This window comes from Myxine glutinosa, chromosome 5 (assembly GCF_964187855.1).
Source record: "Myxine glutinosa chromosome 5, kmMyxGlut1.1, whole genome shotgun sequence".
Classification (NCBI taxonomy): domain Eukaryota; kingdom Metazoa; phylum Chordata; class Myxini; order Myxiniformes; family Myxinidae; genus Myxine; species Myxine glutinosa.
In genome coordinates, this window is record NC_136265.1 from 144,234,322 (window position 1) to 144,251,835 (window position 17,514).

General features: G+C 45.7%; 1 protein-coding gene across 3 annotated transcripts in view; it reads left to right on the forward strand.

The window, feature by feature from the left end:
• The first annotated feature begins 1,316 nt into the window (after positions 1 to 1,316).
• LOC137439669 (netrin-1) overlaps positions 1,317 to 17,514 on the forward strand; it is a 246,676-nt gene continuing 230,478 nt past the window's right edge. Inside the window, exons 1-2 of one of the 3 annotated variants that reach the window (XM_068135649.2) lie at positions 1,317 to 1,349; positions 5,912 to 7,093. In XM_068135649.2, coding sequence (XP_067991750.1) covers positions 5,998 to 7,093 — 1,096 coding nt within the window. In that variant the 5' untranslated portion in view covers positions 1,317 to 1,349; positions 5,912 to 5,997. Of the gene's footprint in view, positions 1,350 to 3,512; positions 3,766 to 5,911; positions 7,094 to 17,514 lie in introns of those variants that run through there. The other 2 variants (XM_068135650.2, XM_068135648.2) reach the window with 2 other exon arrangements.

Sequence of the window (17,514 nt, forward strand, 5' to 3'; positions counted from 1 at the left end):
TCAAAAGCGCTGCGCGAGCTGCCCGTAGGGCGCCGATCTATATACATAGCCATGAGCTTTGGTTAAAGACCTTTCACATTCTACGTCTGTCTGTCGCTATGGCTGCTGTTGTTTAATTGACGTTTCTCGTTATGTCTTCGCGGTCCTTTGAGAAAAGTCGAAATAAAGGAAGCACGTGACTTCGAGACACCCAACACGAACGAAATAATAATTCACAAGGCGGGAACAAAGAGCGAGTGTGCGAACTTTTATCAATTTGTTTTCGCCATTTGTCCCATTGATTTGGCATCAGGAGGAAACTCCCCGGCAGCAGCGGTTCGTGCTCGGGAAATCCAACAATGGTCCACCCTTCCGAGTCCCACGACGAGGAGAATTAACGGGTGCAAGGCGGGAGGAGGTTGCGGGGGTTCAGGAGAAGCTTTACATGTGAACAAGTGGTTCAAAAGAATGAGCTGGTAAGAAGGAAAAAGCGAACGAATAAAGGAAGAAGTTATCGCTTTCGATTCAGGCACAATGAAGGATGCGCGCTCTTCGCGTGCTGTTGCTGCGTCCACGGGTCTAAATCACCGCGATGGACCCGCAAACCCACGCACCCTCCCAGTCTCCTTTCTTTTGCACCCAATCGCGATTGAAAGTTCCGCACTGGAACTCACCCGACCCCCAAAGACAGCTCATTCGTTCACTCGGCATTTGCAGCAGCAAATAGGCCTTCATTCCGCTCTACAATGGAGTCTGCCAGCGGGGTCCAGGGATGGCAAAAGAGAGGAGAGCACAAGATGGGGGCAAACCCAGAAAAAGCTCTTTTTATCAAATCTGCATAAAACGGCCCCCGGCGCACCCCCCCCCCTAAACTTCTCATCGAATCTAAATGGAGTTATCATTATTTTATTTTGCGCCATTGTTTCGTTTTCGAGACTTTTTTCCCCCCTCATTTTCTTTCTACTCCCCAAATCGGTTCCTTTTGTCGAGGCATCCTTAGAAGGAAGACTCACATTATGCGTACGACCCCTACGAGGATGAGAGGACTGGGGGCATCGTCGGGGCGGCTCGGCGCGTCAATGTGCGTTCGCGGAACCCCCTGCACCGCAATTTGTCGTGCGATCAATCAGCGCCGTTGATAACCGCAACCTCGTGCACCACTAGCGATTTATGGGGTCGGCGGGGGTAAGGGGGGCTCCGAACAGCCGTCGCTGTGTATATCAAACCGGTGCCTTTCGCGCCTTTTACGGTGGGAACCTTTCGCGAAGGATCTATTACGTCACAGGGAAACAGACACCGCAGCACAGGACGCGTGCGCATATCGGGGAGTTTGAAGATTTCGTTTTCGCCGGTACATTCGACCAGGATTGGTGGGTTTATTCCTTTATTTTCAAGTGACGAAACATTTCGAGGCCTTCAGTGACTTTTTACGCACGGAAAATATTTCCAAGTCCAAGGGGTTTTGATCCACCACTTGGGCACAGCACAACACCACTCACAGCACGCTTCTGGGCCACATTGCATGCACCACTCACAGCACGCTTCTGGCCACATTGCATGCATCACTCACAACACGCTTCTGGCCACATTGCATGCACCACTCACAGCACGCTTCTGGCCACATTGCACGCATCACTCACAGCACACTTCTGGCCACATTGCACGCACCACTCACAGCACGCTTCTGGCCACATTGCATGCACCACTCACAGCATGCTTCTGGCCACATTGCATGCACCACTCACAGCATGCTTCTGGCCACATTGCATGCACCACTCACAGCACGCTTCTGGCCACATTGCTTGCACCACTCACAGCACGCTTCTGGCCACAATACGTGCACCACTCACAGCACGCTTCTGGTCACATTGCATGCACCACCCACAGCATGCTTCTGGTCACATTGCATGCACCACTCACAACATGCTTCTGGCCACATTGCATGCACCACTCACAGCACACTTCTGCCCACATTGCATGCATCACTCACAGCATGCTTCTGCCCACATTGCATGCACCACTCACAGCACGCTTCTGGCCACATTGCATGCAACACTCACAGCACGCTTCTGGCCACATTGCATGCACCACCCACAGCACGCTTCTGGCCACATTGCATGCACCACTCACAGCATGCTTCTGGCCACATTGCATGCACCACTCACAGCACGCTTCTGGTCACATTGCATGCACCACCCACAGCATGCTTCTGGTCACATTGCGTGCACCACTCAGCACGCTTCTGGCCACATTGCATGCACCACTCACAGCACACTTCTGGCCACATTGCATGCACCACCACAGCACGCTTCTGGCCACATTGCATGCAACACTCACAGCACGTTTTCTGGCCACATTGCATGCACCACTCACAGCACACTTCTGGCCACATTGCATGCACCACCACAGCACGCTTCTGGCCACATTGCATGCACCACCACAGCACGCTTCTGGCCACATTGCATGCAACACCCACAGCCCGCTTCTGGCCACATTGATGCTGCGCATGTAAATATTCAACTTTTAATTACATGGTGTACGGTCTATAATATGCAGCAAGATCGCGGTCACATTTATATCCGACTTTAATCAATTGTTCCTCTTATGACAATCGATGGATCTTCCACTACTGTCTATCCCGGCGGGGATTTGAAGCCCGCACAGCATGGGGATATTCGGGGTGGGAGGAACCGGGGGGCTTTATAGGAACAGGGGAGGGGTATGGGGCACGACTCGGGTCCGCTGTGCTGCATCCGCGCGTCCTTCTGTCATCCGTCAAAGCGTCAACACCTCCACGTCTCGTCGCTCGTCGCACGAGGCCAGGACAATCGGATTAAAGCCGTCGCTGCGAGAACGCGCCTTTTATTCCACATTGGTACAAGGCGCCGAATCGCGGACAACGAGCCGCGGGAAAATCCCCGGAGCGTGTTTATCACGAGAGCCCCGGCGATCCGCGCACACGACCGGCCTCGTCTCCGGGGGTCTTGCCGAACGGGCGGGGGTCGCCGGCGGAGTCGCTACATCGGACGCGACGTCAAAACGCGCCTTTTCACTCGCAAGTTCGTGTTCAAAAAGCAAACGCGCCGCCTTTGTGTCTCGCAATCGGAGGGTGCGGGAGAAGGGGGTAGCTGGAGGGGTCGGGGGAGGGGGGGGGGGGAGGTCGAGGCTGCCGGCGACACGAAACGCTGTTGTAAATGAATGCGCGGACACAGATCGGACATAAATTTGCGGCGAAACGATTTGTATCGTCGATTGGGAGCGCGCGGAGCCGCAGGGCGCAATCATTTACCGCTGACACCAGGACGTTCGCGGGGGGGGGGGGGGGGAGGGGGAGGGGAGGGGGGATTAGGGTCCGCGGCCTCATTGACCATTATACCGCAGCTGTCGTGGCGAAGGGGGGAAAAATCGCCATCTGCACAACATCATATGTAGCGCCGTAAGATGTCCCGGGATGCCGTAGATGTCGAGTTCAGAGCGGCGGAACCCACGCTTGGCTTACGGGAGCAGATGGAAAGACGCGAAAGGGGGGAAAAGGCTTTGGGGGGCGAGGGGGGATGCAGGCGCGTTATGAAGGCGTTTAAAGGCTCACGGGTAACCCCCTCCCATCCTCCACCAACCCCCGAAATCTCTCACAGCAAAAACGTCTTCTTCCCAGTATTCCTTGCTGGAGCAACGGTAGACGCGCGCGACCCATGGACGCAATCGTTATTGGCGCGAAAAGGAAGACCGGACAGGTGTAGGCGCAGGTAAACGAGGGATCGACACAAAGGTCGTCATAGGAAACGTGTGAGTACCCGTTACACCACATTACATAACGAGGCTACCGCTCTGCCGTCGATGTGTGTACCCGAGGAAAAATGAATCCGTTTGGGATGATTTTCATTAATGGGGTTAAATAACGGATCCGCAAAACTACTTTAAATGAAACGTTCAACTTCAATGGGTCTCGCGCGCGTTTTTTTTTGCGCTTTTTTTCCCGCCTCCGTTTAATTATCGCCACGAGGACAACATGGACACCGCACTTCGCTTAGGGTCTGTCCTATATCTTATGGAATCCTATTTTCGGACAACGTTTCCTTTAGGGTCCATCTCTCCTATATGGCATCCTATATACAGTACAGACAACCATGTGGATCGTTCGAGGATATAAACGTTACACTTAGGGTCCATCCTCTCCATATGGGATCCTATATACAGACACCATGGGGATCATTCGAGGATATAAACGTTACACGTAGGGTCCATCCTCTCCAATATGGGATCCTATATGCAGACAACCATGGGGATCGTTCGAGGATATAAACGTTACACTTATGGTCCATCATTTCCATATGGAATACCATATACAGACACCATGGGGATCGTTCGAGGATATAAACATTACACTTATGGTCCATCCTCTCCAATATAGGATCCTAGATACAGACACCCTGGAGATCGTTCGAGGATATAAACGTTACACTTATGATCCATCCTCTCCAATATGGGATCATATATACAGACGCCATGGGGATCGTTCGAGGATATAAACATTACACTTATGGTCCATCCTCTCCAATATAGGATCCTAGATACAGACACCCTGGAGATCGTTCGAGGATATAAACGTTACACTTATGATCCATCCTCTCCAATATGGGATCATATATACAGACGCCATGGGGATCGTTTGAGGATATAAACATTACACTTATGGTCCATCCTCTCCAATATGGGATCCTATATACAGACACCATGGGGATCGTTCGAGGATATAAACGTTACATTTATGGTCCATCCTCTCCAATATGGGATCCTATATACAGACACCATGGGGATCGTTCGAAGATATAAACGTTACACTTATGGTCCATCCTCTCCAATATGGGATCCTATATACAGACACCATGGGGATCGTTCGAGGATATAAACGTTACATTTATGGTCCATCCTCTCCAATATGGGATCATATATGCATACACCATGGGGATCGTTCGAGGATATAAACATTACACTTATGGTCCATCCTCTCCTATATGGTATCCTATATACAGACACCATGGGGATCGTTCGTTTATATAAACATTACACTTATGGTCCATCCTCCCCAATATGGGATCATATATATATATAGACACCATGGGGATCGTTCCAGGATATAAATGTTACACGTATGGTCCATCCTCTCCATATGGGATCCCACATACAGAAACCATGGGGATTGTTTGAGGATATAAACGTTTCTTTCCTCAATTACGAGGTTTGTCATGATTTTTAAAATCAGGTTTTCTTGATAATGTGGCGAAAGGTCCGGATTCTGAATGCGAGATAACTTTATGTTGTTTTGTATACGAAGTCGAGGCTCATGGAGGAGCTACAACGTGTTGTCCAAATAGTTTCATCGTAAAGAGATCCTGAAATCAAAATGCGCGTTTTGTGGCCTCGTTTCTCGTAAACAGAGTTCGTGAGTATGTATGCATTTAGGGGATTCGAGACGTTTAGCGAGGGTATACATGGTGTACATGGTGTTCCAGAGTACGATATAGGTTCGCAAAACATTCCCTGATTGTAATGTTTGTGTGACTCATTCAGAAAGTAATTGTGAAATATTTTCAACCAATACGTGTGTATACGTGTTTGTGTGTGTGTGTGTGTATGTGTATGTGTGTATGTGTGTATGTGTATGTGTGTATGTATTGTATGTGTGTGTGTGTGTGTGTGTGTGTGTGCATGCTTGTATGTGTATCTGAGGGTAGGTGTGTGTCTGTGTGTATTTGAGAACAGGTGTGTGTTTGTATGTGTACCTGAGGGTAGATGTGTGTGTATGTATGTGTATAAGTACATTTACAAAGGGAATTGAAAAGCGGACGCTTTTTGGGGACAGTAAATGGTCAATTCTCTCCACGTGCCTGTTTCCATGCACCCCCACACTCCCCCCCAACCCTTTCCTTAGTTTGTTTCTTCCTCTCCGACTCAAGGCATCTTTTTCAGGAGTTCCTCCTGGCCACAACTACTGTCAGCAACTTTAGAGCTTGGACCATGCTGGCGGGGTCCTTGCTGCACATGAATATGACGTCATCAATAAGGACCATCCTGGCGCTCGTGCTCTGTGCCACGTGCGGCTCCGAAAGGACCGGACGACAACGCGTCTCATCGGCCGCGTCTCCCGCTCTTCGCGGTCTGTTCGCAGGACAGCCGGCAGCAGCACCTCCTCCGCCGGCCCTGCACGACCCTTGCTACGACGACGTCGGAAAGCCACAGCGCTGCGTACCCGAGTTCGTGAACGCCGCGTTCGAGAGGTCCGTGATCGCGTCCAGCACCTGCGGAGGCCCCCCCTCTCGCTTCTGCGCCCCCACGCAGGGACCTCCTGGAACGGGCACCCACAGAGGGTCTCGCTCGGGGGTCTGTGCGGTTTGCGACTCGGGCGATCCAAAGAGCGCTCATCCGGCCGCGTACCTCACGGACCTGCACAACCCGCACAACCAAACGTGCTGGCAGTCCGAGTCCGGAGCTCACACCGGACGCAACGTGACGCTCACCCTCGCGCTCGGGAAGCGCTTCGAGGTAACCTACGTGAGCCTGCAGTTCTGCACGGCTCACACTCCCGACTCGCTCGCCATCTACAAGTCCATGGACTACGGCAAGAACTGGGTGCCGTTCCACTTCTATTCGACGCAATGTCGTCGCCTGTTTGGGAAGTCGAGCAGAGCGGTCATCACCAAAATGACGGAGCAAGACGCGGTCTGTTCTGATAGCCACGTGGCTCAGCCTGGGGGACTCGTGGCTTTCAGCACGCTCGACGGGAGACCCTCGGCGCACGACTTCGACGGCAGTCCCGTCCTGCAGGACTGGGTCACGGCCACCGACGTCAAGGCGGTCTTCGTACGTCCCTGGGGTCACGACGCGTCCGAGCAAGCGGCGCCCGAGGCGCGCTATTACGCCGTGGCCGATCTGCAGGTCGGCGGCCGATGCAAGTGCAACGGGCACGCGGCTCGCTGCGTACGAGAGCGGGACGGACGTCTCGCCTGCGAGTGCAAACACAACACCGCGGGTCCCGAGTGCGACACCTGCAAGGCCTTCCACTACGACAGGCCGTGGCAGCGAGCGAGCGGACGCGACGCACACGAATGCGTCGGTAAGGACGCGCGCGCGCCTCATCCCTGCGACCCTGTGACGTCATACGTGCGTGCACCGTCGTACGAATATGGCAAATGTGTGCAATATGGAAATTGTGTGCAATATAGAAATTGTGTGCAATATGGCAATTGCGTGCAATATGGAAATTGTTCGCAATATGGCAATTGCGTGCAATATGGCAATTGCGTGCAATATGGAAATTGTGTGCAACATGGCAATTGCGTGCAATATGGAAATTGCGTGCAATATGGCAATTGTGTGCAATATGGAAATTGTGTGCAATATGGCAATTGTGTGCAATATGGCAATTGTGTGCAATATGGCAATTGCGTGCAAAATGGCAATTGCGTGCAATATGGCAATTGCGTGCAATATGGCAATTGTGTGCAATATTGGAATTGCATTCAATATGGAAATTGCGTGCAATATGGCAATTGCATGCAATATTGGAATTGCGTTCAACATGGCAGTTGCGTGCAATATGCAATTGCGTGCAATATGGCAATTGCGTGCAATATGGCAATTGCGTGCAATATGGCATTTGTGTGCAATATTGGAATTGCGTGCAATATGGCAATTGCGTGCAATATGGAAATTGCGTGCAATATGGCAATTGCGTGCAATATGGCATTTGTTTGCAATATTGGAATTGCGTGCAATATGGCAATTGTGTGCAATATTGGAATTGCATTCAATATGGAAACTGCGTGCAATCTGGCAATTGCGTGCAATATTGGAATTGCGTTCAATATGGCAGTTGCATGCAATATGGCAATTGCGTGCAATATGGCAATTGTGTGCAATATGGCAATTGCGTGCAATATGGCAATTGCGTGCAATATGGCAATTGCGTGCAATATGGCAATTGCGTGCAATATGGCAATTGCGTGCAATATGGCAATTGCGTGTAATATGGCAATTGCGCGCAATATGCAATTGCATGAAATATGGCAATTTCGTGCAATATGGCAATTGTGTGCATTATTGGAATTGTGTTCAATATGGAAATTGCGTGCAATATGGCAATTGTGTGCAACATTGGAATTGCGTGCAATATGGCAATTGCGTGCAATATGGGAATTGCGTGCAATATGGCAATTGTGTGCAATATGGAAATTGTGTGAAATATGGCAATTGTGTGCAATATGGCAATTGTGTGCAATATGGCAATTGTGTGCAATATGGCAATTGTGTGCAATATGGCAATTGTGTGCAATATGGCAATTGTGTGCAATATGGCAATTGTGTGCAATATGGCAATTGTGTGCAATATGGCAATTGTGTGCAATATGGCAATTGTGTGCAATATGGCAATTGTGTGCAATATGGAAATTGTGTGCAATATGGCAATTGTGTGCAATATGGAAATTGTGTGCAATATGGCAATTGTGTGCAATATGGAAATTGTGTGCAATATGGAAATTGTGTGCAATATGGCAATTGCGTGCAATATGGTAAACGTGTGAAATATGGCAATTGTGTGCATTATGGCAATTGTGTGCAATACGGTAATTGCGTGCAATATGGCAATTGCATGCAATATGGCAATTGCGTGCAATATTGGAATTGCATTCAATAATGAAATTGCATGCAATATGGCAATTGCATGCAATATGGCAATTGCGTGCAATATTGGAATTGTGAGCAATATGGAAATTGTGTGCAATATGGCAATTGTGTGCAATATGGAAATTGTGTGCAATATGGAAATTGTGTGCAAAATGACAATTGTGTGCAATATGGCATTTGAGTGCAATATGGCAATTGCGCGCAATATGGCAATTGCGTGCAATATGGCAATTGCGTGCAATATGCCAATTGCATGCAATCTGGAAATTGTGTGCAATGTGGAAATTGTGTGCAATGTGGAAATTGTGTGCAATATGGCAATTGTGTGCAATATGGCAATTGTGTGCAATATGGAAATTGTGTGAAATTTGGCAATTGGGTGCAATATGGCAATTGGGTGCAATATGGCAATTGTCAAAACAGGTTTTCCTGAAGCACAGCGGGTCGCATTCCATGCATTCCTGGTAGATTCAAGAACTCATGGGAACCCATTTGAATAGGCCTTTATTATTATTATTTTTTTAAAAGGAAACAAACCTCTCCTGCATGCACGAATGAAAACTCAAGGTGCAAACCGCGCAACCTAATAATTATTTAAACATCATTACTGTCACACTGACTTAGTACCTTCGGGACCCAGTGAGTGATTTCAGGAGTTTGTTACGTTTTTGAAGATTGTTTGGGATTGCTTAAAACCCCTTGTTGGGATTTATACATATCCAGGGTATACAGATTAACGGTGCACATACCCAGAGTATACAGATTAACGGTGCATATACCCAGAGTATACAGATTAACGGTGCACATACCCAGAGTATACAGATTAACGGTGCACATACCCAGAGTATACAGATTAACGGTGCACAAACCCAGAGTATACAAATTAATAGTGCATATACACAGAGTATACACATTAACAGTGCACATACCCAGAATATACACATTAACGGTGCACATACCCAGAGTGTACAGGTTGCCGGTGCACATACCCAGAGTATACAAATTAACGGTGCACATACCCAGAGTATACAGGTTATCGGTGCACAAACCCTGAGTAGACAAATTAATGGTGCACATACCCAGAGTATAAAGGTTACAGGTGCACATATCCAAAGTATACAGGTTATTGGTACACAAACCCAGAGTATACAGGTTGTCGGTGCACAAACCCAGAGTATACAGATTAATGGTACACATACCCAGAGTGTACACATTAACGGTGCATATACACAGAGTATACACATTAACAGTGCACATACCCAGAATATACACATTAACGGTGCACATACCCAGAATGTACACATTAACGGTGCATATACACAGAGTATACACAGTAACAGTGCACATACCCAGAATATACACATTAACGGTGCACATACCCAGAATGTACACATTAACGGTGCATATACACAGAGTATACACAGTAACAGTGCACATACCCAGAATATACACATTTACGGTGCACATACCCAGAGTGTACACATTAACGGTGCATATACACAGAGTATGCACATTAACGGTGCACATACCCAGAGTGTACACATTAACGGTGCACATACCCAGAGTGTACACATTGACGGTGCACATACCCAGAGTGTACACATTAACGGTGCACATACCCAGAGTGTACACATTAACAGTAAGCATACCCAGAATATACACAGCAACAGTGCACATACCCAGAATATACTCATTAACAGTGTACATACCCAGAGCATTCAGGTTACCGGTGCATATACCCAAAGTATACAGGTTACCGGTGCACATACCCAGAGTATACAGGTTACCGGTGCACATACACAGAGTATACAGGTTTCCGGTGCACATACCCAGAGTATACAGGTTTCCGGCGCACATACCCAGAGTATAAACGTTTCCGGTGCACATTCTCAGAGTATACAGGTTTCCGGTGCACATTCTCAGAGTATACAGGTTTCCGGTGCACATACCCAGAGTATACAGGTTTCCGGTGCACATACCTAGAGTATATAGGTTTCCGGTGCACATTCTCAGAGTATACAGGTTTCCGGTGCTCATTCTCAGAGTATACAGGTTTCCGGTGCACATTCTCAGAGTACACAGGTTTCCGATGCACATACCTAGAGTATATAGGTTTCCGGTACACATACCTAGAGTATATAGGTTTCTGGGGCACATACCCAGAGTATACAGGTTTCCGGTGCACATACCTAGAGTATACAGGTTTCCGGTGCACATACCTAGAGTATATAGGTTTCCGGTACACATACCTAGAGTATATAGGTTTCCGGTGCACATACCCAGAGTGCTGTATGCAGGTTACCGGAGTGAAGAGATGCTAGGTTGTGCACAACAACTTTGCCTTATTATATGGACATTGGACACATATAGTTCATATTGTATCTGTTACATAACATGATCAGATGTACAGGAACCGAACACGTTCGAGGCATATTGTACGATCGATCGGATGTGGAACTTTCGTGGGAAGCAAAAATGATATCGATTAGATGATGATACAACGTCTTCATAACGATGACATCTCAGAAGAGTAAAACAGATGAAACAAGCATTCTGAGTATTGCGCTGCAATACATGTCCCCTACCAAAGTTCAAAGTGCCATAACTTTGTCAAAAATGATCGAATATGCAAATTTATGCACGGTTGATGCTGGTTTTCAAACTTGATCTGAGGTATGCTGAGACACGTGTGTGTCACGCCTCGCCTCGTTGATAAGCCCGCAAGGTCGCTCCGTGGAGCGGCCTGCACGTATTGCACTGTGTGAATTATATAAATTATTACCAACTCACGGTCTGAGGTACTAGCGATTCAAGAGATATCCATTTTTTATGGCACATTGGAGAAGCCAATGCGAGGTTTCTTCTTCCTCAGCTTGTCACAACTCTGTCAAATGCAATCGAGTTTAAAAAGTCAGAATTTGACCAAATCTGTTTTATTCGTTTGTTAATACACCTCAGCTATTGACAAATCTTAAATTATAATTTTATTTGAGGTTAAAATGACCGTGACAGGTCGTGTCCAACGATGCTTTCAGTCTGCACATGTGATAAATAATTAAATCCGCACACTTGACGCCTCTTCTTCTTCACGCAATAACAACTTCTAGCTTCCAGACCGTACATCCAATCATCTTGAAATTTTGCACACTTGTTACTCTTCATGATTTCTACTATAGTATGAAGTTTCACGTCGATCAATAAAGCGATTCAAGAGATATCCATTTAAAAAAAAATTTCGTTTAATTAACGATATCTGCCAAATCACGTGAGCTATCGCAAATTCCAAAAGGACATTTTAGTAGACTGACATGCGGAACAGATCTGTGAAGTTTCCCCTCGATTGGATCAAAAATGAGGGTGGGGCTCGATTTTAAAGGTTCATGCTTCAAAACGTCATAACTCTGAAACCATGTGATGCATGACGTCATGCTCACTGAATTTTTTGTTCGTCATGGGTATGCGATTAGTCAGGTTCACTATGTCAATAAATTATATTTCGTTCAAAATCATGGTAGATAAGCAAACCTATACATTTTTGGAAAGGTTATAGCATAAGGAAACTAAAAATCAATGTTTACATTTGGAGAGATACCTGTATGGCGGCCATTTTGGATTTTCAAAATGGCCACTGTAAAATACATATTTTGTTCTATTTCTGCCTCTAATTACCCTAAAAACTTTTAAAAATATACTAAACCTCTATTTTCAGGGACAAGGAATCCAATGAAAGTATCAAATTAGTGCTATGGGGAAGGGTAAGACACGAATCAAAGGTTTTGAATTGCAAAATACTGTCTTTATATTCGCGATAAGTTGCATAATCAAATACATGTTATCATTTTGTACAGGCAGTTAATAACATCAAAATGTGTCACAATAATTCATATCACCAAACATACACAGGCAGTCAGCAAAATCATATATACACATGCAGTCAGTATAACTTCACATCTACACAGGCAGTCAATGACAAAATATACACAGGCGGTCAATGGCATCAAACATACACGATTACAGAATATGCCATTTAGAGTTCGTCATCACTGTCCTGTGTGTCGTATCCGACAATATAGTCCGCATCGTTTTCACAGTCCGTTCCACACAAGCAAAGGTCGGTCAAATTGATTGGCAAATCGAATTGGTCGAATGGTCGATCGAATCGAATTCGATGAATCGAATCGAATCGATCGAATTGGTCGAATGGTCGATCGAAGCGATTGGTCGAATGGTCGAATGGTCGAATGGTCGATCGAAGCGATTGGTCGAATGGTCGAATGGTCGAATTGGTCGAATGGTCGAATGGTCGAATGATCGAATTGGTCGAATGGTCGAATGGTCGAATTGGTCGAATCGAATTGGTCGGAATTGGCAAATGTAAACATTGATTTTCAGATTTTCCATGTAATAACGTTTCCAAAAATGCATAGGTTTGCTAATCTACCATGATTTTGAACGAAAAAACATAGTGAACCTGACTAGATTCTGCCTGCAAAGTTTGGCCTCGATCTGTTCAGCCGTTGCAGAGAAAAAGGGGTTTTCGTGTTTTCACGAAAAACAATATGGCGCCAGAACCACGTGACCTGTGACGTCATAATTACCATAAAAATATTATACAGACCGAGTCCCTCCTATGGTGAAAATTTGATCTCAATCGGTCCTATTATTGCAGAGAAAATCTTTTTTAAAGGAAATTAAAACTTAAAATGGCACTGAGTTAAGGATCATCAGAATTATCAGAATTCCCAAAGTTCAAAGTGCCATAACTTTGTCAAAAATGATCGAAACGTCGTGAAGTTCGAACTTGATCTGTAACTTATCATGAGGAAACCATGTACCAAGTTTGAAATCATTAGCATGAAGAGTTTAGAAAAAAAGTCCGGAAAACTGTTCTTTGCGTGACGGACTGACGGACGGACAGACTGTCGGACTGACGGACGGAGGGACGGCGTGCAAACCTATAGTCCCCTCCGGTGTTCACCGGTAGGGGACTAATAAGATGATTTACCGAATATGTAGCCTATCTATATCTTCTTTAGTTACCGCGCGTAGTGGAATTCACCATAGGTGTTTGCGAGTCACGTGTCCATCCCGCGACTCCTTCCCCTCCCCGATAACCACAACGAGCACCATCCATTTGTTTATATGTTGCACACGCTCTCGTGTAAATAATCTTCGATACGGATCGTTCACCACGTAATGAGGTTGTAAAAGGCAGAGGGAAAACCCCAAAAGGTGGTGGTTGGTTAGGAGATAACTTTGTGTGGTTGTGCATTTACCGCGCGGTTTGTTCATTTTTATTGGAAAACTCACCACGGTCCACCATTTAAAGACCCCCACACCCACCCCGTCCTTCTTCTCTATCTATAGTGAAGTTTGTAATACGCAGTGGGGCTATAAACCAAACTCACTTACCAACTATTATTACGACTACTATTACTATTACTATTACTACTTATACTACTACTATCACTAGGCTACTACTACTACTACTACTACTACTACTACTACTACTACTACTATTACTACGAGTATTACTACAACTACTACTACTGCTACTAATACGATTACTACCACTATTATTAATACTATTACTATTACTATTACTACTTGTACTACTGCTATCACGAGGCTACTATTACTATTACCACTACTAGTCTACTACTATTACTACTTCTACTACTACTATTACTAGTCTACGACTGCAACCACTACTATTTATAGTCTAGTACTACTACTTCTACTACTACTACTTCTACTACTACTACTACTACTACTACTTCTACTACTACTACTTCTACTACTACTACTACTACTACTACTACTACTACTACTACTACTACTACTACTACTACTACTACTACGAGGTATTACTACAACTACTACTACTGCTACTAATACGATTACTACCACTATTATTAATACTATTACTATTACTATTACTACTTGTACTACTGCTATCACGAGGCTACTATTACTATTACTACTATTACTATTACCACTACTAGTCTACTACTATTACTACTTCTACTACTACTATTACTAGTCTACGACTGCAACCACTACTATTTATAGTCTAGTACTACTACTTCTACTACTACTACTTCTACTACTACTACTACTACTACTACTACTACTACTACTACTACTACTACTACTACTATTACTACTACTACTACTATTACTAGTCTACTACTACTATTACTAGGCTACTACTATTACTATTACTTGTACTACTATTACTAGTCTACTATTACTACAACGGTCCCAATTATTCCCACCTTCTTGTAGGGTCTCCTGGTTTTCAGCCCGAGGGTTTCACGAACCGGTTGGCGAGGCCTGACATTCCACCGAAAGCAATTTTTTTTTTTTTTTTTTTTTTGTATACTGAATCGAGGCTCGTGAAAGAGCTAACATTTATTTCACAAACAAATCAACCAGACAAACAAAATATACAAAAAGAGGGAGCGGAAGACAAGATGGGGAGAGAAGGGGAAGCACACAACCACAACATATTTATTCAGGTGTCAGGAATAAGTAACTCATCTACTCTTAGTGAAAGACACTGTGGGATCTTTAACGTCCACCATGGACAAGTGCTAGCCAAGGGGTCGTGCAGCTGAAAAAAGGTCGACTCCCACATAGATCCCCCTCGTTGCGCGTGAAGCACCAGGGCGGTAGTTTACACCTGGGTGGGGATTTGAATCAAGGCTGCACAGCTCAGAGCGCGAGGTCTCGTAGGGCCGTACCTACCCTGCCAGCCCATTCCAGGTGTGTGTCATACTCATACCTGGGATATGAATGTACGTCTTGCTAAAGGGAATTGTTTCGCGACTGTAATCGTTCTTGGTCCAGTTTGCTCCGATCTCTTGTAACAAATTTCAAGGTCCGCTTGAACTTTCTCTTCGAGGCTGCGAGTAATTTGTCGAGTCAATTACCACTCGCCCCCACCATCCGCCTCCCGCCCCCCCAAAACACACCCTCCGCCCCACAGCCCCCCACCCTCCGCCCCTCCGCCCCGCAGCCCCGCAGCCCCCCACCCTCTGCCCCGCAGCCCCACACCCTCCGCCCCAGCCCCCCACCCTCCGCCCCAGCCCCCCATCCCCCCCCAAACTCACCCCCATCCTCCACAAACTCACCCCCATCCTCTGCCCCAGCCCCTCCCCCAAAGCCCCCACCCCCCAAAAGCCCCCCACCATCCGCCCCAGCCCCCCATCCCCCCAAACTCACCCCCATCCCCCCAAACTCACACCCATCCTCCCCAAACTCATCCCATCCTCTGCCCTAGCACCCCAGCCCCTCCCCCAAAGCCCCCCACCCTCCCCCAAAGCCCCCCACCCTCCGACCAGCCCCCCAAACTCACCCCCAGCCTACCCAAACTCACCCCCATCCTCCCCAAACTCACCCCCATCCTCCGCCCCAGCCCCTCCCACCCTCCTCCCCTAAAGCCCCGCCCCCTACGCTCTCCACCAAAGCCCCCCGCCTCTACCCCCTCCCCCAAAGCCCCCTACGGCCTCGCAAACAAATCCCGCAAGAGCATTCGGACGTAGAAAGCCCGTGAACAGACGTGACTTTCAAATCAATCTAAACAAGATCCGTACATGAGACGTGCACTGCGCACGTGCGGTGATTCAGGTGAATGGTCTTTCCTCCGAGACCACTTCGTCTCGCCTTTCGGGTCAACGCCGCCGGTCTCCATTCAACTCGATGTACAAACTACTACTCGTTTAACGGCCCCTAATTATTTCCACCTCGTGGGGTCGGCGGACGAGTTTGCTTCGAGCCTTTCATGCCTGACATTGGACCGAAGGTGATTTGTTGAGGATGCCGTCGATAACTCGCCTACTCTTCACGAGACAACGTGCGATATTTGACCTGCACCGACTGATGGCCGCCCAGGTGAAGGACCGCACATTCACGGATCACCGTGAAACACCAGGACGGAAGTTTGTAACTGGGTCAGAATTCGAACCCAGGTTGGACATACAGGTAACAGACATCCTGACAGTATTCCATTGAACTCAAGGTGCCTCCGAATCCAGCTCTGCCCAATATATCCAGTTTAGTGTATAAAATCCTTTTGGATTTTACAATCTTTATTCGTCCCATTTACACGTTTGTAATGTTTGAGGGATTCCAACAGAAATCGCTTTCTCTCTGCTGTCGCTTCTGAAGGTCTGACCGAGGACCCCAAGATCGAATCACTTTCTTCAGAGTATGTCTGCAGCACAGGTAGATTATAATTACAATTTCAATACTACAACTCGGTACAGTGCACACCTCCACCAGGATGAACAGTTTACATTTACATTTTGTATATCCCACTAATAGGTCGGATCCGGATCCAGAACTGAACCAAAATGTAATCGATTCGTCCTTCAAAAAACTCTTCATTTTTTCGTCAAAACACTATATACACAAATATATATATATATATTTAATATTTATTATTTATTATTTATATATTTAATATGTATATATTTAATATTTATATATTTCATATTTCTATATTTAATGTGTAAATTAAATATTTATTATTTAATATATATATTTATATATTTAAGATTTATATATTTTATATATATTGATATATTTTATATTTATATATTTAATATTTCTATATTTAATATTTCTATATTTAATATTTCTATATTTATATATTTAATATTTATATATTTAATATTTATATATTTATATATTTAATATTTCTATATTTAATATTTATATATTTATATATTTAATATTTCTATATTTAATATGTTTAAATTTAATATTTATATATTTAATATTTAATATTTTTCTATTTATATATTTAATATTTCTATATTTAATATTTTTATATTTCTATATTTC